The 22,420-nt window shown below is 40.6% G+C and overlaps 1 protein-coding gene across 1 annotated transcript; it reads left to right on the top strand.

Moving 5' to 3' along the window:
• Positions 1-3,653: 3,653 nt before the first annotated feature.
• On the top strand, positions 3,654-22,266 carry ppp2r2ab (protein phosphatase 2, regulatory subunit B, alpha b). Its single transcript, XM_046067205.1, has 10 exons — positions 3,654-3,939; positions 6,123-6,191; positions 10,383-10,480; positions 10,697-10,862; positions 11,383-11,495; positions 15,235-15,412; positions 16,354-16,518; positions 19,587-19,756; positions 20,274-20,365; positions 20,601-22,266. Exons 1-10 carry the CDS (start codon positions 3,933-3,935, stop codon positions 20,878-20,880), a joined length of 1,338 nt encoding a protein of 445 aa, XP_045923161.1. The 5' UTR covers positions 3,654-3,932; the 3' UTR covers positions 20,881-22,266.
• Positions 22,267-22,420: the final 154 nt, after the last annotated feature.

Genomic DNA, 22,420 nt, shown 5'->3' with positions numbered 1-22,420 from the left:
TCTTTGACTTGGTAAAGTAGAAGACGCTGCCCTCCATTATCATTTAATCTGGAAGAGTTATGGCGTCATCTTATTAATGTTCCAAACCATTGCAGAAAAGATTTATTCTATCAGAGTTATTTCAACCAGAGCAGAGTGCCACTGGCAGAAATCATTAGTTCTAATTGTTCATATTGTTCAATGCTATATGGAGAGTAAATGTAAATGCTCTGTATTTGTATAGCGCCTTTCTAGTCTTTGCAACCACTCAAAGCACTTTTACACTACATCGCATTCACCATTCACACACATTCATACACCGTTGGAACAGCCACCAGGGGCAATTCAGGGTTCGGTATCTTGCCCAAGGACATTTGCAGCCAGGAGGAGCTGGGCATTGAAATGCCGATCTTTCAATTAACGGACAACCCACTCTATCTCTGGAGCCACAGAGAAAAACTTGTCCACACAATTGCCACACTGCCATCAAATCAGTGGGTTTTTACATTGTTGAACATTTATTTTGTCTTTTCTGTCTTCTTCATAGGCATGCATGTATTCTGACACCACCTCTGCTACTACTACTTATAATAAAATGATTGATGATAGTTACATGTAATTTGTAGCATTTGAAATCAATGGTGGTTATTTTAATTGTATAAAGTGCCCCAGACATTGAGGATACAGATTGGCCCTGGGTGGTTTTCAGACAGAATGTGCCACAATGTGTATGAACCCAAATTCAACATTATAGACTATATTAAACTTAACTTATTTATATTTAACATGTCACATAGCATATTTATAATTATGTTATTATAAGTACTTTTTTAAAGCAGTGATAAAGGTCTGTTGTGGTACAGTAAGTTAGTTTTTACTCTTTTAATAGGTGTGCAAGGTCACATTCAACATTTCCCGTAACTGACACCACCTGCATTGCCTGTATATCTGACAATAAAAACGCACCAGTGTACTCATGGATCTTGCAGGTGAAACTGACTTGGGATTTTATTTCTTTGCTTGCTTGTTTTTTATGCAGTAGGTTGATTTGTAAATCCCACAATATTTCATTCATCATTGTGAAATTACAGTAAAAGACAAACATCAATTGCACAAATTGCATGGGTTTGGAAATCAAAACACAAATTCAGACATTATATTTTCTTTTTTAAATCATGTTCTTTTTGGCCTTTTTGAAAGAATAGAATAGAATATGATGGGAAGAGAACTGAATTGAACATTAACCCAGTGGCCCTTTACCTTACTGTAAACCCACAAATTCAAATCTTGGTGGCCCTCTAGTGGACAAAAAACAAAATCAGTGTAACAGAGTAACGTCCTTACTGAAATACACACCACACAAATATGAGACAATTGACTGAACAAGAAAGTTAATAACAAGTTAGCATTATAAGCTGGTTACTGCATGGCCTACTGTAACTTAACGACATTTGATTTGAGTGATGTGAAAAATTAGCAATGTTAATGTTGGTAACAAAATGTTGCATGAGGGCAGCAGGAAGACAGTTTTACTCTCCTTGGGGATTAAATGTTAATTACAGATGTATGCAAATCACATGTTGCCTTAAACAGACACTGTATATCAAATTACTCCCCCAGATGTACGTCATCCATGTCTGCCAGTTTCTAAAATTAGGGACTCACATTGCACGCATGGAAAGGGCTCAAAGATGAAAAAATCCCAACAAGAACGTCTTGTTTTTGTGACTTGCCGTTTCAGACTGCAACACAAGCTGCATTCAGCCTGACAGGAAGTCCCGCAACCCTCAACAGGCAGAGCCGTACACTTGAGACTTGGACATGAGAAGGGCATAAAGGGTTAGCTCCCCCAAATCACAAAAAAATATGTTTTCCCACAAACCCCTACTAGTAACAATGCAGATAGTTTTGACTTTATTTGAAAAAATTATAATATTGTAAAGGCATACAACAGGAAATTTAATGTCTTTTTCTAATAATGGATGCTTTTTATATTTCCGTAGGGATGGCAATGACAGTCAGTAGGTCTGTCGGTGTGTCTGTCACTTTAATCCAGACCACATTATCTCATTTCTTGACAATGCTACCACTGGGTCAAAGTTTTCACTTATCTTATGTTATGTCTTAATATCTACTCAATTGATTATAACCAAAATTTGTACAGACATTCATTCACAGACATTGAATCCTAAAATCTGTGATCTTGACACTGCAATTATGAGGTTGACACTCGTGGTTTTGGGTGAAATGTCTCAAGAACTATAGAACCATGGTCTGCCGTGAAATTTGGTTCACACTTCCTTGTTCTTTCCTTTTCAACTAATGCCATAATCATGAAGTCAAAATTTTTATTCGTCCAATACTTTGGTTTGGGACCAAACGCCTGCAGAACATGCTAATCTAAAATGGTAAACATCTTAACCATTCCACCTGCTAAACCTCAGCATGTAACCATTGTTAGGACGTTATCCTGGCATTAGCATTTAGCTCAAAGGACCACTATGCAAACTAAATGGAATTTGATTTGTAAAAATGGCATTTAAAAACTAAACAGCATTGTCTCTTGAAACAATATCCTGGTTACTCTGAATAATCCACAAATCTCACTGTGAACAATTGTCATCAGAAAATATCAAAGATTTTCAGTTGTCCCAGTGAAAACAGTTGACAGTGAGAAGTTTGTGAATATTCCCAGTCATCCAGGTCATTCAAGGTGGCTTAAAAATCAAGGGCAACTGGACTTGGTTGAAGATACTTGATGATGTTTCGCCTCGCATCCAAGAGAAATAACTGAAGAAGCCAGTTGCCCTTGATTTTTGACCCACCTTGGAAAAGTTGACAGTGAGGTTTGTGTCTTATCCTTGAGGATGGATACGTGAAACTCTGACTGCCAGTTGGTCATTGCAAAATTTGAGGATTTCAATATTTCAGAATCAGAATAAACTTTATTAGTCGAGTGTCATTGGTGAAACATACAAGAAATTTGTCTTTGGTTTTCAATAGCAATTGATGTCCTTTTACACAGTACACAGTAGCACACATTTGATACAGGAACTACACAGACAAGCGTTGTGCAAACAGTATCTATATACAGCCTAGGTTGTTACTATATACTACAGGGTTATGGTAGTGCAAGAGTGAATGGCAGCACAAAGAAAACAGGATAATTAGTCTCCCTATATACAGAGATGATTTATGTGCATACATTGGAGAGAGTGTACAGTCACACTAGGGCATAAGGAGATACTGTCTGGTTAAAATATACATAGGGCCTACTCATACAATTTGAGAAAGCTTTCATATATAATATGATCACAGCTTTTGAGTGGATCCCTAAATTGGAGAAGGTTGGTTGATACCTGTGGGCTAGTCACATTTGAAATGGATACTTCAAGGCGCCACAGTGTGACCAGATGTTACTGAGTAACTAAATAACTACATTGTCTTCTTCCTCTTCTTTTCAACATGAGACACTTGGATACTTAAGTAAAGTTTGTATCAAGTGACATTGTTAGCTTTCAGCTTGAATACATAGTATGATACTCTCTCCATCACTATAGCTAGGTGTCTACTCATCCATGTGCACGCGCATGCCTGTGCATCAGCCATGCTGTGTGCGCGCGCATTATAAAAACCCTTTGGTTCACGTGCGGAAAGAGACTCTAGAGGGGTGGGGAAGAAGTGACTTGTGGGATGCGGCAAGAGAGGCAGAGGGGAGAGTGAGTGACAGAGTGAAAAACAGAGTGAAACACAGAGTGAAACAACAGCGAGGGGAGCGGGAAAGAAAAGGAGGAGAGCATTAAAATAACCCGCGTTACGGTTATTTCAGCATCTGACATTCAGGTTTGCGCAGACAGATAGCGGAAGAAAAAGTTCAGAGCCCACGAACCAGCGCGTGGGAGTGGGAAGCAGGATCGTGACTGACTGAGGAAAGCTCCACTGTCTGTCTCATCATGGCAGGTAATCCAATCCTGCCATTACACACATAAACACCACGAACAGGTCGGCCTTCTTAAAATGCGACATTGTTCCAAAACAAGCTCTTTGCTCCGACGGCTGCAAGATTTCGCGAACCCAGCCCAGTGTCAGTTTAGCTAGCGGCAGCTAGCTAACAAAACTTAGCTAGTGCTAGCTAGCAAAGCTAGCAAGCAATCTTGAGTGTCATCGCCCATCTGGCCCGTCTTTGCCGGCTAAAGCTAGTTAGCCAGCTGCTGCTAGCAAAGGATAGATGTTTACCATTATCACCGGACCGGGACCGGTCTCGCAAGCTAACACTGCACACAGTGATAGCCAAACATAGCTATCCGCTACACTAACATCTTATGCTAACTTGTCGTAACTTAGCTTTAACGTTAACGGCTGCATCAGACTTAACGTTATGCACGGGACATAAAAGCCACTAATTGAGGTGATGTGGTCTGTTGGTCGTGTTGAAACATAAAGCAAATAGCTAGAGGTGGAACCGGTGGTTTCCAATCCAGTGCACACATTTCTCAAACATGCCATGACTGGCTTGACAAGCCTGGCTAGCTAACGTTAGCTCGAACTTTGACATTGCCCACATGCAGGCTAGTACTCCGGGCCTGCTGCAGGCTGAACAAGCTGTTAAATGTTCTGTGCAGTTTCTGGTTGAAAGGACCGAAAAGTCAAAGGAGCCGGTGTTGGTGACACACATGTACTAAAGTGGAACATTTCCTCTTTCAAATAAGATCCAGATAGTCAAAGGTTTGTTTAGCCTAACGTAGCATCGCACATTTCATTCATCATCTTATACTTTGCTGTGAATGTAGTTAAAAAGTACATGCGACTTAAGTTCCTTGTATCTTGAGATTACTGGCTGTCTAACGTTATTCGTTTAGCAAAAAACAATAGGTCACTACCAATATGGATTTGTTCTCTTTGGGCGGGGAACTGACACTGGTCTTTGGGCAGAGGTAGTGCATATCATCCTCTTTTGAAAACTGACTGAGATTATTTAAACATTAAAGCACCTGTTTGTTCTGTGCATTGTATTCTTAAACACATGCAGGCAACCTATTAGAGTCCTACGTTACTATTCCTGTTCTGCCTTTTTGTTTTAAGTCATGATTCATTTCAGAATACGTGTATGTTGAAGCCCCGGTGACTCATAAATGTCCTTGATCGTTCTGCAGAGGTGTTCCGCTAGCTTTGGACATTGTTATCGACAAATCAGACCAGTTTTCATTGTGTAATAACCAAACTGATCACGTGTAAAAATAAAACAAAATATGCGGAATCCAGTAGCTGCATTGTGCAATGAGCTATGTTGATGGAGAACCTGTTGAGGCAAGTGATGGAGGTCATAATCAAACAAGGCAGCATGTTTTTTTCTTGTTGATGTATTTTTAACATAGGAGTCCGGCATAAGAGCATCTCCTGCTGGTATATCAGTTGCCTGGGCTTAAAATAAAGTGTTAGTATGATCTGGAGTTAAGTCTGTATTTAGGAACATGATTTGGAATTTACTTTTCCTCTCAAAGTGAGAACTACAGCACCAACTAAGGCTCAAATCTGTCTTGAGGGAAATGCAAAACTGCTCTAAAGATAATGATTTGGTGGATTTACATTTGAAGTGGCCAGTATTTCATGTCAGTTTAAACAGTTTTTGCCCTCTTAATGTGCCCATAACATAACTGGCCTTGCAGGGATCATGTGTGGAACAGTTCTGGGATAGCTATATCTTCATTTTCAGAGAGATTAAAAAGTTTCATGTGATATCTATTTCATTCTTTTGAAGGTAGTAGGAAGTTGTGAGAGGATGTGTGTACATATGTCTGCATAAATTTGCGCAACAGGTCTGCCATCTGTCTGTAGTTCAAACATCATTTCAGTTATACAATTTGCTGAAACAAAAAGTGCTGCCTTTGAACCACTTTCATAGGAGTCTGTTCTGACAGACCACACTGTGTGGTTAGTTATTGCTGAGGCACTCTGTTTCATTATCTGCAAAGAATGTTCAACTTGGCCGTCTTAATCTCAACCACTTGCACATCATCGTCGATGCCCACTGCAAGACAGTTAACACCTGGGAAACATGAAGCTTGAAATGAAAATATGTGTAGTAAGTAAACTTACAACCTGCCAGAAATTTACTTGAATGTTTATTTTTTCCCACTCTGCAGGACCTGGAGGTGACATGCAGTGGTGCTTCTCTCAGGTGAAAGGAGCCATCGACGACGATGTAGCTGAGGGTATGCGCTCTGCCAAAAACTTACTAAATTTAAAGCATGGATGGGAACGTAGGAAAAATGTTCTAGGTACTAGATAATACACAACAGCTTGCAGTGAGTGAGCATATGGTAGCTTCCTCATTTGTTCCATTTCCACTTTATAGATGAAGCACTATTTAACCATGCTGTAGTGTGATGAGCTGTGATGCTGCGGATTTCAACTACAACCTCCTGCAGCTGGACAATAATATAATGGGGCTTAACCCTAACTTACTGCTCACCTGTTAAACTTTAGGGAATTTAGCAGCTCCCAGGTAACACAAGTCTCTTTATTTCCACTTTTACATTTGTTTTTACCTTAATACAGCAGCCTGTTACAGTCCTTGGCTGTATTGGAGCTGTGTGTTAAGGTAGTGCTAATGTAAACCAAACACTTCCTGCTGTTACTGCTTCACATTAAGGCTGCATTCAGACAAAATAAGGCGTTGCTGCAATTAGCCACAGTGTTGTGTGGTGTGGGTGTGTTTATTTGTGCTTAAGAATATAACCGCTGTGAAACAATAAGAAAATAATGTTTTATGTGTCTCTGATTCATTGGCTTTCTTGCCACCGACACTCCCTCTCCATATTCGCTGTCTAGTTTGCTCAGCCAGTGCTGTGTGTATGCATCTCTCTGTCAGGGCAGGTTCACACCAGCCTTGTTAAGTCCAGTTGCACCAAACGCTGGAGCATATATGCTCATAGTGCGGTTCGTGTGAAAGCCAGACTTGAACTTGGTTATGGACCAAACAAGCTCTCTCTTGTAGAGCCCTGCACGGGCCTCAAATCTAGGCCCGAGCCCGGCCCTGGTCCGAGGCGCTCAGGCCGTAGCCCGACCCGTGTCCGACAGTTCATCAAAGTTACTAGCCCGAGCCTGTTTTCTTTTTTTTCTTTTTTTTTTCTTTCTTTTCATTACACAGTGACAGCCTGCCCTACTGGCAGCCATTAAAATATGTCAGTTTTGTTAGTTATGTTTCATTTCATTATTAAGTCAATTTAGACAAATGTTTGGAGCATTTTTTTTTTAATGACGACCAAACAGCCGAGCCGACAGCGAGTAAAACATGTTTGATCAATTTAGCCTCTCAAATCAACGCTAATCCTTTACTTAGCTACAAAACACTTCAAGTCTGTTCACACAGATAGTTAGTTTAATAAATGTTTATTTATTAAACCACAGTGAGTAAAACAACATTTTTGAAATACTACAGTGAGGCAGGCAGGCTGCTCTCAACAGCGCTCCCAAACCAAATGAACTTGCAGGTTATCTTACCTTATAATGCACCAAAGAACATGGCCATTCTTTTTTCCAGTAGTTTCCAACAGTTAAACGAAAATAAAGTCCAATCAAACGAAAAGTTAGAACAGTCTCTTACAGAGCATCATGCAGAAAAAGAACAGCATCCACAGTGGAAGGTTTTAAGCCCGTCCTTCTCTCTTCTATCACTCTTCCCGCTGGGCTTAAGACACGTTCGCTGCTGCTGCTGCTGACGGGGACACTAAACACAGAGCGAGCCAGTCTTGACCGTTGCGGTAGCAGGGTCTCGTGCTGTTTCCACTAGAGCAACACATCTCACCGAGAAACCTTCTGTGTGCGTGCGTGAGACTGTCATGTCAGTCATATGTCAGTGTAACTATAAGAGAGGTTAAAAACAGGTTATGAAATGTCTTTCTATATTTGTTTTCTATCGTCGACGTCAACTTCTCATATTTTCTTTTAATTAATGTCTAAAAATATAAAAAGGATAACCCAAAAAAGGCCCGAGGCCCGGCCCCAGGGGTGTAAATAAGTTGGGGCCCGTCGGGCTCGAGCTGAAATGCAGGCTCTCTTGTCTGCCCCGAAGGGGCGTTCTCGGGCCACTGTCAAATGAACTCTGGAGCGTTTCATTTCTTGTGTGAACACCATTTAAACCAATTGCAGGAAGTATCTCAGTGTGTGATTATATAGGACTTATTTATTATTACTGTACTATTAAATGTATTATTGTTTTATTATTATATAAATATTTATAATATTTCATATTATATATTTCAGGGTAATTTTTGTTATTTTGGTAAGTAGTGTTTGACAATTTGCCCTGGTGTTTGGTACAAACAATCAAAATATTAAGAGGAAATAAAGATAAAAATAACTATATATAATATATAAAATTTACTGTACAATAAAATATGAAAAGCGTACTGTAAAAATGGTACTGTTTGCCAACAAATGCGTACTATATGATATAGTAAGGTAATATTATTGGTGAAAGGGCAGCACCTTTTGATATATTGAACTCTTTATGTATTTTGCATGTAGGGTAATTTATTCATTGAAGGAGCTACATGGATTCTGTAAACACAAGATGTTTTTTTTCATTGGCCTTTACTAGCCTATTTGCATGGGCCAACTTCGTGATTTTTGCGTCTTTGCAATTGTGGCCCTCAGTGATCCACTTTGTATAGCAAACGCAAACAAGTCGTGGTCTGATCTTGTCAGAGTTGGAACATTGACGCATTGTATCATCCATGCATAATTTTTGAATCAAACAGTAAAATGTGGACATTTTTAAGCACTTTGATGTATTTCAGAAAGGAATGATCATCTTGGACTCTGGTCTCGGTTGTTCATGGTGAGGGATGTGTGTCCCAACTGTAGGGAAATTCTGCATCAGAGCCTTCAGAAGGCCAGATGTCTGCATGAAATGTGAAGGCTTGTCGCACAAAGTAGTTTATGCTCCTATTAGACAGGAGTTATCATGGTTTTTTTCCCCCTCTGTCTCAATGCACGCTAAACAGTAGAATTAGCACAACATTAGCCTTCCCTTATTGATGTAAATGAGGTGGACAAAATAAAGGAAACACTAGTCACTGTAACATAATACATTTAAACAGCACAACAAAATATAGTCTCCAAAATGACCATACACCAACATTTTGACCTTCATGAAGGTAGGACTTATTGACAGTTGAATTAGACTACACTTTTTAGTTTAGGTTTTAGGTAAGTGTACCTAATAAACTGGCAACTTGAGCCAGATTCAACTTTTTTTTTTTTTTTTTTACTGGACAACCCTCTGCGTCTCTTGTGGCTACACTGTGAGATGCAAAATTTTCCCCCCAGTTGATGCACAAATCATCAGGTATGGTAGGTTATTAGTTTGTATTTTAAGGTTTTTATCCCCAAAAATGTGAAGGAAGTTCCTGTGGGATAACGACACTCTTGTGTATGAATCATGAGTGTATATAAAGATGGACGACATGACAGATCACTAAAAACAAAGAGTGAGTTTGGGCTTTTAGGGAGGGGCGAGAGTGCAGCACTGTAAAGGAAAGGGGTCCGCTGGGTTTATAACACAAGACAAAACAAGAACATCTTGCGAAACAGAAGGCAGCACAATAATTGTTTTATTATCTTGTTTTCATAATCATTGAAAGCCAAAATTGTTGTTGAAAATGAATTTTTGATTAATTGCTCAGCCCTATGTTAAAGTGCTCATTTTCCGGATAAGTTTGGTTTAAATTTAGTTATTGGATGCTATGGATTGGACGTTGACATTTTTATTATTATTTTTTTTTTACAACTGTGATAGGCATTCTTCATTATTTTATATATCTTATAAGCTAACAGAATAAATTAAATGATCGCTGATGGATAATTATAAAGTGATTGCTGCCCTAATAGAAGAGCAGTTATTAGTATGTCCTCTCAAGTAGCCTTGCATATAGTTCAAATGTATTACCCCCTGCTTTAGGCCTCAGGGGAGTACAGCATAGACAAAGACTTCCTCCTACAATCTTTTGCTGCATTGTCTTTCTGCTCCAGTGGTCAACAAAGGGTTAAGTGTGTGTGTGTGTTTCAGTTTATAAAACAACATAATGCTGCTGAGGGCAAACGTGTAATGCTGTCTGAGTGATGGGGGAGAGAAAAGGGGAAAAAGTAGGTTACTGGTCCGTCTGCTCTACATGCTTTTGACATCGTTCTGTATCTTCAGCCTACACGCTTGTCCTTCTAGTGCTCTCTGATTCCAGGACCAATAAATCCAGAGTTACATGAACTGAGTGGTTTCTCATTGTCTTTACTATTGGAGATGAGTCGTTTTATCTCTGTACAACCAACATAAAAATAACATCATTGCAGATGCAAGTTTTAAATGTGTGTCATGTATGTGTTTTTAATTATTTCTTTTGCAGCGGACATCATATCCACAGTTGAGTTTAACCACACAGGGGAGCTGCTGGCCACAGGAGACAAGGGTGGGCGTGTAGTCATTTTCCAGCAGGAAATAGAGGTACAGCTGCAAGTTTTATTCCCACACACTATCCATTTTAGAAAAGGTCAACCCCTGAAATCAGTTATTCTTAAGTTTTATGGACATGATAGTTTTATTTCGTTGTAAAAGTAGCTTCTATTTAAAAGATGGTTATATCTTTTTGGAATTAAACTTGATCGTCACTGTCTTATTCTTGTCTAACGTCTGCTCTTTTTCATCTGTCTGATATTTCAGAATAAGAATCAGCCTCAGTTCCGGAGCGAATACAATGTTTACAGCACTTTCCAGAGCCATGAGCCCGAGTTTGACTACTTGAAGAGTTTGGAAATAGAAGAGAAGATCAACAAAATTCGCTGGCTTCCTCAAAAGAACGCTGCGCAATTCTTGTTGTCAACTAACGGTAAGTTAGTAATTTTAATTGAGTGCATACCTAAATATTAACAGCAATCTGTGGTGATTTTAATCTTAAATGCAAAAAGGTGACATTTAAACTTTTTTAACAGAGAAATTAATTATTTCCACTTTCCTACTTCAGTTACATGTGGACAAGAACTGGAATTCATATTTCAGAAAACGTAATGCAGCTCATCATCATTCATAATGCCAAAGGGCAATAAAATATTTTAAAAAACTGGAAAAAATTCATCACTGGATATTTAAAGTTATAAGACATATGCAACCTAGTGTAAATAGTATTACACTAGGTTAGTCAAAGATTTCACATCCAGAAGAATTCCCTTTAACCAGTCCCCTTTTGTACCGCCACCTTTTTTTTGTTTGATTCCTCTGAAATGTAACCAAACTCCGATCAACATATCCGTTGATTGTTTGACCCTTTCTCTGAATGCTAAGAGTTTGCATTTGTCCTTTTGAAAAGAGTTGGTCATGGTGTTTTTTACATAATTGTTTTTATTTGACAGATAAGACAATCAAGTTGTGGAAAATCAGTGAACGAGACAGGAGACCAGAGGGTTATAATCTCAAAGAGGAGGATGGACGCTACAAAGACCCCAACAATATCACATCACTGCGGGTCAGTCATTGAATCAAACACAAGCAGGCAGACCAAACTGAAAATAATCTCTACATATTTATTTGATATTGGATATAGTGAGAGAGCAGTGTTGCCATGTTTAGTAGGTTTGGTAATGCAGACTGCTCAGATTACCTGCCCTGTAGTTACACTGATAGTTTGAAATGTACAAGTTGCCCTGGATATCCACACAGGCGTGTTCAGTTATTCTGGCTGATTGCACCTTTTTATAAATTTTTTTTTACTTGTGTGAAACTCTGCTGGCAGTTTGCGGCATGCACTAAATTATATAATTGACAGAATTGTATAGGTGTAGGTTTTCCTGCCCTAACAAGCCTGACGAGACTAACAGACATCTAACAGGACAAGCTAAATGTTAGTGAAGTCTTTACATGCTAATACATTCCTGAGATGTCTGATCAGACAACTGCTAACAGTTGTGGGTGTAACATAGGTGTGTGTTTGGGTGAGGGGGGGTTAAGATGTTTACAATGTGATGTACATAACATAAATAGTTGTACCTCTAACTTGCAGTGTCGTCAAGGGCTACCGGTTAACTTCCTGTTGCTAACAGCAAAGATAACAGCTTGCAACTTGTGCTACTACAGTTACTGTTTGAGCTCATGTCAGACATGTACCTTCTGGGTGCATTGTCATCAAGGCATAAAGACGCAAAGGGGTCATGATTTACACTCACATGTTTCTTAACCTTCTGGTTATAGTAAAAACATTTTAAATTTTAAGAGACTTCTCCCCCTGGGTCTTCTTCGGTATATATTTAGCAGTTCTTTACATTGATTGTGAACCCAGCTCACCCCACAAGATCCACTCACTGAGCTAATTGCGGCCATTAGTCTGGCACCATTAGTCTATGCTTTTGAGTTCACCAGACACGGCTGCAGCGCGTCCCAGAAGCGACTCTATGCTCCGCTCCGCAGAGAATTGGTAGCAAGTCTATTTTTGCCGCAGGCCGTGTCAAGCAGCACAGAGCAGATCGAACCAGGCAGGAAGTCAGAGACAGTACGGCATAGATAATCCAGTCAATTTTCAAAATAAAACACCCTGTGGAGACTCCCGATGGTAAAAAATAAAATAATAAACACGGTTAAAACGGACACAAAAGGAAATCATTTAACTACGTAGCCTACTTAATCATAGCAGAGGCACAAAATGCAAACACTGATTACCAAATCAACAAAATCTAAACATGTCAGCAAAATCAGGCAGGCAAAACGCTCTGATTTTGAAATGCTCCTTGTGGGAAATGTGGTAAGCACAAAAAGGATAAATTTAATAAGTCAATAATGTGGAGCAGGCTGCACGCTCTGCTGCTTAAACGCTTCGGAGTCCCTTCCAGTGGATTTTGACGCCGGGCTATGGACGCATCAAAACCGTGGCGTAGCCGTAATGTGCCGTAGGCGGAGTCAGTGGATTCTTGGCATCACTCAAGGATTAGTTACAACTCTGGACTAATGCAAGGTGGAGAGATTGACTTTTGGCTATAAAAAAGCTAATCAGCAGTGCAGACTGGGCAATATGGATACACATCTCAATAAATACTAACCATCATGTATTCAGACAAGTCATAGTATAAATAGTATTTTACATTTGGAAATGTATTAAAAACCTTACAGAGCCTGTTTGAATGTGCCTGACGGAGCTGATAACATTAACACCTAGCAAGTATAGTTATCTGTAATTTACAGGGGCTATGCTTAGGTTTGTCAGTAGAGTAGATGCTGGATCGTCAGCGAGTACAAGCACACACTAGAGACAAAAGCCTACAGACTGTGTACAGACGTCCCACAGTCCCAGGTGAAATACAAGCCTGTTCTATTCACTTCTATAAATTATAGCTGTAAACATATTTCCATGTGTCATTCTTCACAATTCCTGTTAGTTCATGCAGTAAATGGCTTATTCAGGTGTTTAAAAAAACAAAAAGTGCCTAATGTTGGATCACAAATCCTATTGTTTTTTTTTCTGTACTTGCACAATCCCATCCCTGATATATACACTGCTCAAAAAAATAAAGGGAACACTTAAACAACACAATGGAACTCCAAGTCAATCACACTCCTGTGAAATCAAACTGTCCACTCAGGAAACAACACTGATTGACAATCAATTTCACATGCTGTTGTGCAAATGGAATAGACAGCAGCTGGAAATTATAGGCAATTAGCAAGATACCCCCAATAAAGGAGTGGTTCTGCAGGTGGTGACCACAGACCACTTCTCAGTTCCTATGCTTCCTGGCTGATGTTTTGGTCATTTTTGAATGCTGGCGGTGCTTTCACTCTAGTGGTAGCATGAGACGGAGTCTACAAGCCACACAAGTGGCTCAGGTAGTGCAGCTCATCCAGGATGGCACATCAATGTGAGCTGTGGCAAGAAGGTTTGCTGTGTCTGTCAGCGTAGTGTCCAGAGCATGGAGACGCTACCAGGAGACAGGCCAGTACATCAGGAGACGTAGAGGAGGCCGTTGGAGGGCAACAACCCAGCAGCAGGACCCCTACCTCCGCCTTTGTGGAAGGAGGAGCAGGAGGAGCACTGCCAGAGCAAAATGACCTCCAGCAGGCCACAGACAGACTCCATGAGGGTGGTATGAGCCCAACGTCCACAGGTGGGGGTTGTGCTTACAGCCCAACACTGTGCAGGATGTTTGGCATTTGCCAGAGAACACCAAGATTGGCAAATTCACCACTGGCTCCCTGTGCTCTTCACAGATGAAAGCAGGTTCACACTGAGCACATGTGACAGACGTGACAGAGTCTGGAGACGCCGTGTAGAATGTTCTGCTGCCTGCAACATCCTCCAGCATGACCGGTTTGGCGGTGGGTCAGTAATGGTGTGGGGTGGCATTTCTTTGGGGGACCGCACAGCCCTCCATGTGCTCGCCAGAGGTAGCCTGACTGCCATTAGGTACCGAGATGAGATCCTCAGACCCCTTGTGAGACCATATGCTGGTGCGGTTGGCCCTGGGTTCCTCCTAATGCAAGACAATGCTAGACCTCATGTGGCTGGAGTGTGTCAGCAGTTCCTACAAGAGGAAGTCATTGATGCTATGGACTGACCCGCCCGTTCCCCAGACCTGAATCCAATTGAGCACATCTGGGACATCATTTCTCGCTCCATCCACCAACGCCACGTTGCACCACAGACTATCCAGGAGTTGGCGCATGCTTTAGTCCAGGTCTGGGAGGAGATCCCTCAGGAGACCATCCGCCACCTCATCAGGAGCATGCCCAGGCGTTGTAGGGAGGTCATACAGGCACGTAGAGGCCACACACACTACTGAGCCTTATTTTGACTTGTTTTAAGGACATCACATCAAAGTTGGATCGGCCTGTAGTGTGGTTTTCCACTTTGATTTTGAGTGTGACTCCAAATCCAGACCTCCATTGGTTGATAAATTTGATTTCCATTGACAATTTTTGTGTGATTTTTGTTGTCAGCACATTCAGCTATGTAAAGAAAAAAGGAGTATTTAATGAGATTATTTCATTCATTCAAATCTAGGATGTGTTATTTTAGTGTTCCCTTTATTTTTTTTGAGCAGTGTAGAATACTGCATGACACTGGCTAGATGTTCTGGTTATGCAAGGCTATGAAGAGCTTTGTGAATTGACAGAAATGTGCCACAAGGAGATATCAGAGCTACAAAATGGATTCCTGCCTACTTTATTATAAGTTTCAACTTAGTTCCTGTTCTTAATCTCATTTGTTCTTATCTCAGGTACCAGTTTTAATACCAATGGACCTCATGGTGGAAGCCAGCCCACGGAGGGTGTTCGCCAACGCTCACACCTACCACATCAACTCTATCTCAGTCAACAGTGACAATGAGACTTACCTGTCTGCAGACGACCTCCGCATCAACCTCTGGCACCTCGAGATCACTGACCGCAGCTTCAGTATCCTTAAATTCATATGGGTGTTTTTGCACACCTGTCTAGTCGATGAAACTCATATCTGAATATGAGATTATCGAATAGCAGACTGATGTTCATCAATGTCATGTGTTCTGTCAATTTCATCGATATGGCCCAATAACAAATGTGCCTCAGAGGACTTTACAATCTGTACAGCACACGACAAACTCTGTCTTTAGACCGTCGATTCAGAGAAGGAAAAATTCCCACGTGATGGTCCAGCAGGGAAGCCTGAGTGAAAATGGAGGACACGGAGGAAAAACAAGAGAGAATGAGAGAGGCATACAGCTGTGCTTGTGGGACACAAACGGAGAGAGAGATTCAGAGGTTTTCAGAAAATGTACAGGATTCTCATTGACAGGACAAACATGGACTATAGTACTAGACTTAATATATTCATTGAGGGTGACCTGATGGAAGAAGAATGGTGTAATAGCTTCATTTTTCTACTTTTCCTAAGTTAAGATTTGTGCTGCAGAACCATCCAGCCATTTTAATACTAGCATGGCCTGACAACAAAACATTAATAATCAAGTCTGGATGAAACAAAGGGGTGAATTTGGGTTTCTGCATCAGCCCTAGACAGAAAAGACCTAATTTGAGCTATTCTAAAAAAGATTCTGACGGGCTTGTGTCTGTCAGGGCATCTCAGTTACCACTGATTGGCTTTCATGTCTAACTATTGAATAGGCTGAAAACACTGATTGTCATCCTCACTGGTCCATTATCGGTCTGTTTTTTTTCCTGTTGCGAATTCTCTAGTCAGGGTACATTATCACTCAGTTTGGCACTTGCCAAAGGAAATTGCTGCAATTTGAGTTATGATTTAGGAAATGTTTTTGTGCTGCAAAAATGCATAAATCAGGCGAGTCAATGCCCTAATCGCTCAAAAGGTTTATTCCTCTTAACCCTGTGCGCTTCAGATATTGTTGACATTAAACCAGCCAACATGGAGGAGCTAACGGAGGTGATCACAGCAGCAGAGTTTCATCCTCATCAGTGTAATACCTTCGTCTACAGCAGCAGCAAAGGAACCATCCGTCTGTGTGACATGAGGGTTTCAGCGCTGTGTGACAAGCACTCAAAATGTGAGTACCTACTTTAGAGGGATATTTCTTGTAAGTTATTTCTTATTTCACCATTTTAATTCTACTTCACTCTCCACTTTATTGCAGTGTTTGTGTTTACTCACTGCTTGAATCTGCTCCCCTTGCTTGTCTCTTCAGTTGTCTTTTGACACACACACACACACACACACACACACACACACACCCACACCCACACCCACACCCCCTGGTCTCTTACTGCAAACACACCGACTTGCCCCGCCTCTTTCTGTTTCTCTCTCTCTGGATGTGTATGCTCTGCTGACCTTCTCCATCAGAGGTATGACTTTATAAAGTTGCCAAAAAGACACAGAACTCGTCTTTTTCGATTTTTCTCCATCTGCAGATCTGCATGTGGAGGAGGTTTGTTAATGACGTAGCCTGTTGAAATGATCAAAACCATTGTGGTACCGAATGACATCTGCACTGATGGGTTCACTGTTCCTTTGCCTGGTCCGTGCTTGTAAAATATCCACCGTGCCTCTTGAAATGTAATACCAGATAACATCTGTGGTTTCTCTGCAAAATGCTAAAATGGGTCACTCAATGTACTATACTCAAGTAAAGTCAGTATGTGGGGAAACACTGAATATGAAACACATTCTAGTATAAAAGGGGGGAGATGGTAGCTGTGATAACATTAACCTAGACCACTTGTCCCCACGGTGCCTTGAGGATTGGGCAAAGGTGCTGCAAGATTTATTATCAATTCACATTTGTTTTATGGTTTTAATAAAGTGTCATCTGCCCTCAACTCAGTCTCTGACAACTGAATCTGAGCCAACCAAAAAAACTGAAATGTACACCTTAAAGAAAAGCTAATTGTGAAGAAATTTAAAATATTAGGTTTATTGTCTTACAGTAAATATTTGTCAACCTGCAGAGCACCTGTTTGCTTTTTTTTTTCTGAGTGACTTAATATTGATGTATAATATGATGCATTGTTCAAGCCAGTACACATCTGTGTACATGCATACAAGTATATGCATGTTACATTTGGGATTGGTTGGCTTGTGGTGCCACAAATCCTATGAAAAGGTGGTGTGTTCTTAAAAAATGAACCACTGAACCAGCCTACACATGGTGAGACGGGGTGTGTGTGTGTGTGTGTCCGTCCCAGACAATTAATGAGCAGCACATGTTAAACCTCCTTCATTATAGATATTTGTAATGTCAGCATGTTTCCTCAAAATATACTAGACACTAGGGCTCCTAGATTATGGTAAAATATTACTGAGATCACGAATATTTAACACAATTACTCACTGGACACATCATAGCCCATGAAATAATTGAGAGTTATTAGACTTTATTAACTTTTAAACCGCATCTTAGAGTGTAAGAGGATGACAGCAAACCTGCGTTTGCCCAGGTAGAGTGCTTTGGGTGACAGATGGTCCGCAGACGGGGCTCTGTGTGAGTGTGGGCTTAGCAGGTGAACTACTAACTTATTACGTTATTCAACGGGGTGTTCTGTCGGGACATGCAGTGATCATTAAATCAATTGTGAGTAAGTAAGAAAGGTATAAATGAGTATAAATAATAGTTAATTTATTAAACTAGGAGTAGAGGAAATATCCGCTAGGGTAATTTATGCAATTTATGATGCCATAGGATTGAGTTAATAATGGTGACTTGTAGTCATAGCAGTAATAACCTCCAGTCATCTCGGCTCAAGCTGAAATGAACATGCCACAGCCTGTCTGAGAGGACGAGTTTGGGCCTTTAGGGAGGGGCTAAAGTGCACCACTGTAAAGGAAAGGGGTGCACTAGATTTATAACACAACATAGACCGAGAGCATTGTTGAGAATCGAACGCGGTGCAATAATCATTTTATTTTGATTATCGTGCATGCATATATTTTCAAGCATGCAAGGTTACTGGGGAAAAAAGCCTACCGGATGAGCTTGACTCATAATGCGCTGTCAATAAAGGATTAAGTAAATATTTATCAGTCACACAGGTTTGTGAAATACTCTGCACACCTGTTTTGGATCTTTTAGTGAGTAATTGTTTAATGCATTTTGTATTAAAAGCCACCAGTTTGCATCTCTGTCAGCTCTCACTAAGTAACACACAAACTCTAAATGCACAAAGTGATCAAATATTGATTAGAGCCTCACCAGCATTTGTTATCAACAGCCACAACACACTGTAACAGCTGCTGCTGCTACTACTACCTACTATCGAACTTCTAGGCCTTGACTTTATATGGTGTAAAGTAGGGCTGCAGCTAAAGATGATTTTAGTATTCGAAGCTTCTATAGTTTATTTCAACGATTCATCAATGCGTCTTTAAGAAGTAATTTTGCTTGGTGGCGGCGAGGGTCCCCCAGTAACGGGATCAGCTGTGCACGTTTATAGGTGATATTTATTGGTCCTTTTGGAAATTCATAGTGTCATACAGCAAACATCAGACCAACAACCAGACAGCTGCTTTACAAACACAAACAGTGCCATACAAGTTATACTAAAGGCTCGTGCAGACTACACGACTTTCAGCGTTGGCCGATGGACGTGCCGTTCACACCACACAACTTGCCATCTTGTGACGGGAGTCTTGACGTTGATGCAAAGAATTTGCGTCGATGCATTTTAGTAATCGATGAATCGTTTCAGCCCTAGTGCAAAGTACGAGCAGAAATTGTACTCTGAGCTAATAGGGAGATATTCTTCTGGGGATAATCAACATTTTCCAACCATTACTTTTGTGATTTGTGAAACAGTTTTATGACACAAAAACAACTGCTCATGTTTGCCCCAGTAGCTCACCAGGTAGAGCATGTACCATGTATCAAGGCAGAGTCCTTACCGAATGGCCCTTGTGGACCCTTCACTGCATGTCATCCTCTCTGCTCTGCCTTTCTCTTTCTACTGTGATTATCAAATAAAGCATGTATGATAAAATAATAACAAAAAATGTCTCATGTTGATAATAAGCTCTTAGTCTTTCACATTTCCCTAATGTTACTTAGAACCCTGTCTGTACTGCAGTCAGACTATATTTCATCTGAATAATGTCTGTATCATCTTCCTTTCTCTTGCCCAGTGTTTGAGGAGCCAGAAGATCCCAGTAATCGCTCCTTCTTCTCTGAGATCATATCCTCAATCTCAGATGTTAAGTTTAGCCACAATGGACGCTACATGATGACCAGAGACTACTTGTCTGTGAAGATTTGGGATCTGAACATGGAGAACAGGCCAGTGGAGACCCATCAGGTGAGACTAACAAACTCACGCACAGTAACAGTGTGTGTGTCAGGTTTTGTTACACAGGTGTATACAAGTTATAAGTTATGACTTATCGTTGAATTAACTTGTTGCTACAGACAATTGAACCTAAACCAAATTTACTACTACTTTAAATTCATGTGGGCTTGCAGGTTAAATTACACTAAAGTAGTATTTATTTCATTGCTTTAAACACAAAATTCAACTAAAGAAAAAAATGCATGGACTTTTTGAAGCAGAGTGGCCACACCTTTTTTGAATCATTCCTTGTAATTTCACATAGTGGCCACTAGGAGGCACCATAAATATGTGGCTTTGCTGTGCACTGGCTTTTGTATAGACAGAGGTTTGTTCCATTGATGATAATGGAGATATGCTGAGCATATAGGTGGCTCATGTGGCCAGTCTGAATACTGACGTAAACCCACACCTGCAGCGGTCGTAATGATCTTTCACAGTGGCTGCATCATTCAGCTCCTTCACACCTGCCTCCTGATCTTTGCAGGTTCATGAGTACCTGAGGAGCAAGCTGTGCTCGCTCTATGAGAATGACTGCATCTTCGACAAGTTTGAATGCTGCTGGAATGGCAATGACAGGTGAGGTCATGCAGGGGGCACATAATAAAATAGCACTGTCTTGATTCTGCTTGTCTGTGTTTAGAATATGATATCAAATTCAGTTTAATATCAGTTGTATACCAATGGTGTATTTACTTTATGCCTACTGTGCAAATTGTCAATTAAAAACACATCTTTTAATTACATTAACATAACATTATTCCAAGAGTACTTGCGTGAAAGGCTCTCACACCTTTCTCACCCCCCCCCCCAGTGTGGTGATGACTGGCTCATACAACAACTTCTTCCGGATGTTCGACCGCGGCCAAAGGCGTGATGTAACTTTGGAGGCGTCCCGAGAAAACAGCAAGCCCATGCAGGCCCTAAAGCCCCGCAAAGTGTGCGCAGGCGGCAAGCGCAAGAAGGACGAAATCAGCGTGGACAGTTTGGACTTCAACAAGAAGATCCTTCACACTGCCTGGCATCCCCAGGACAACATCATTGCAGTGGCAACGACCAACAACCTCTACATATTCCAGGATAAAGTGAATTAACTATGGGGTGTGCATATGTCAAATTTGGCATGGGTGACGTCCTGTGTACCACCTGCAGCCTCTCAGCCTCATCCAGAGTGATCTGTGGTAACGCCGACAACCAGCATCCCTGTCCGTCGCTACTGGGTGACCAGACTTTGCCACTTTGTTCTAGATGTGGACAGAGGAAGCCTCGCTCTTGCCCATCATCAGCCTGTCAGTGGCAGAGTTACACCCGCCTTGTTGTTTAAGTGATGTTGTGCCAATTGTTTTGTTGTTTTTTTTTTTCCCCCTCTGTTTTTTTTTTTTATGTTTTGTTTGGGGGAGGGGCAGATCACCTGCCTTTTTCTTCCCCTTGGGTATCATGGGTAGGTAAACCAATATAATTTCCTTAAAATTCTGAACACAGACACACTTATTTTTATAACTTTCCCCCAATGGCTCTGTGGTAGAAAATGAAACACTTATTTAGTACGTCCCCTTATTGTCCTGTGCCATCGTAGTGTTTATTTTTCTAAGAAAAATTGCCAGATTTTTTTTGTGTATACACCTTTTATTCATCTGTGATACTGTCATAGTATTCTATGCGTCTCTTAAAATGTCTCCCCTCTTTCATTAAACCATGCATACTTAACAGTCACAAATGTATGGTCACAGTTTTCTTGTACTTGCTGCTCACACTGGAGAGCAACACTTCAGCGGTTGTGTTTCCACAGATTGAAATCCCGACCCTGTGAGGAGTTGAGGAGTTTCCACTCACTGTTGCCCTGCCTCAGGCTCTGGATGGCCAAATGGGTTCAGACTCCAGACTACTTTTTTCTTTTTCTTTTTTGTGGATTGGCTCTTTGTGTCTCGACATCTGTGCATTGGTTCCTCTATTTCTTTTGTTTGTGTTTAACAATAGTCAGGTATAAGAGATAGCCTATTCAAAGATAATTATGATTGTCATATTTATATTAAAAAAGTTAAAATGTCACTAGATTTGTTCCGTCCTGTTTTGTGAAATGAAGCCGGACCTTTCATCCATCTTTTTGAGTGATCAGAAATATTGTCTCCTCCTGGTGTACCACAGCTCTGAAACAGTACTTCACAACAGGGGAAACCTTTGATTTGACACTGGACTCACTTACTTACTGCACCAACTAAAGTACTTGGATGTGTTTATAAGACTGGAGTTTTCAAAGAAAACATTATTTGAGTAAGTCACTTAAAGTGTTTAAACTACTGCAGACATTATTACTGCAACTGTATGTGATGGTACAATAAGCTGCATAAGGATGTGCGGCAGTTGATGTTTCCACACGCGTATTTAAAATGTGGACAGTTCAGATTATATTGATGCCTCTAGCAATGTATAACTACAATTTTAATCTATGACAGTGAAGATAATAAAGGAACTACTTTTTGCATCCTTGTGATTGCCTGATCGTTGATGGGATGTCATCAGCACTAAGCTCTAGTTTTACACAATCTGTCATCTGTGTTGTTGCCTCACGTAGCATAATCCTCAAGGTTGTACATCAATTGTAAGCCATCCTAGATCCATGTTTACTCGATAAAC

Source organism: Micropterus dolomieu, linkage group LG13 (genome assembly GCF_021292245.1).
Source record: "Micropterus dolomieu isolate WLL.071019.BEF.003 ecotype Adirondacks linkage group LG13, ASM2129224v1, whole genome shotgun sequence".
Classification (NCBI taxonomy): Eukaryota; Metazoa; Chordata; class Actinopteri; order Centrarchiformes; family Centrarchidae; genus Micropterus; species Micropterus dolomieu.
Note: the sequence above shows the minus strand (reverse complement) of the source record. Positions and strands in the feature narration are given on the sequence as shown.

Excerpts from the sequence above, each read along its gene's own strand:
- ppp2r2ab (XM_046067205.1), top strand. Across the intron at positions 10,481-10,696 it reads TTTTCCAGCAGGAAATAGAG|AATAAGAATCAGCCTCAGTT; the intron begins GTACAGCTGCAA and ends CTGATATTTCAG. Across the intron at positions 11,496-15,234 it reads ACAATATCACATCACTGCGG|GTACCAGTTTTAATACCAAT; the intron begins GTCAGTCATTGA and ends TTCTTATCTCAG.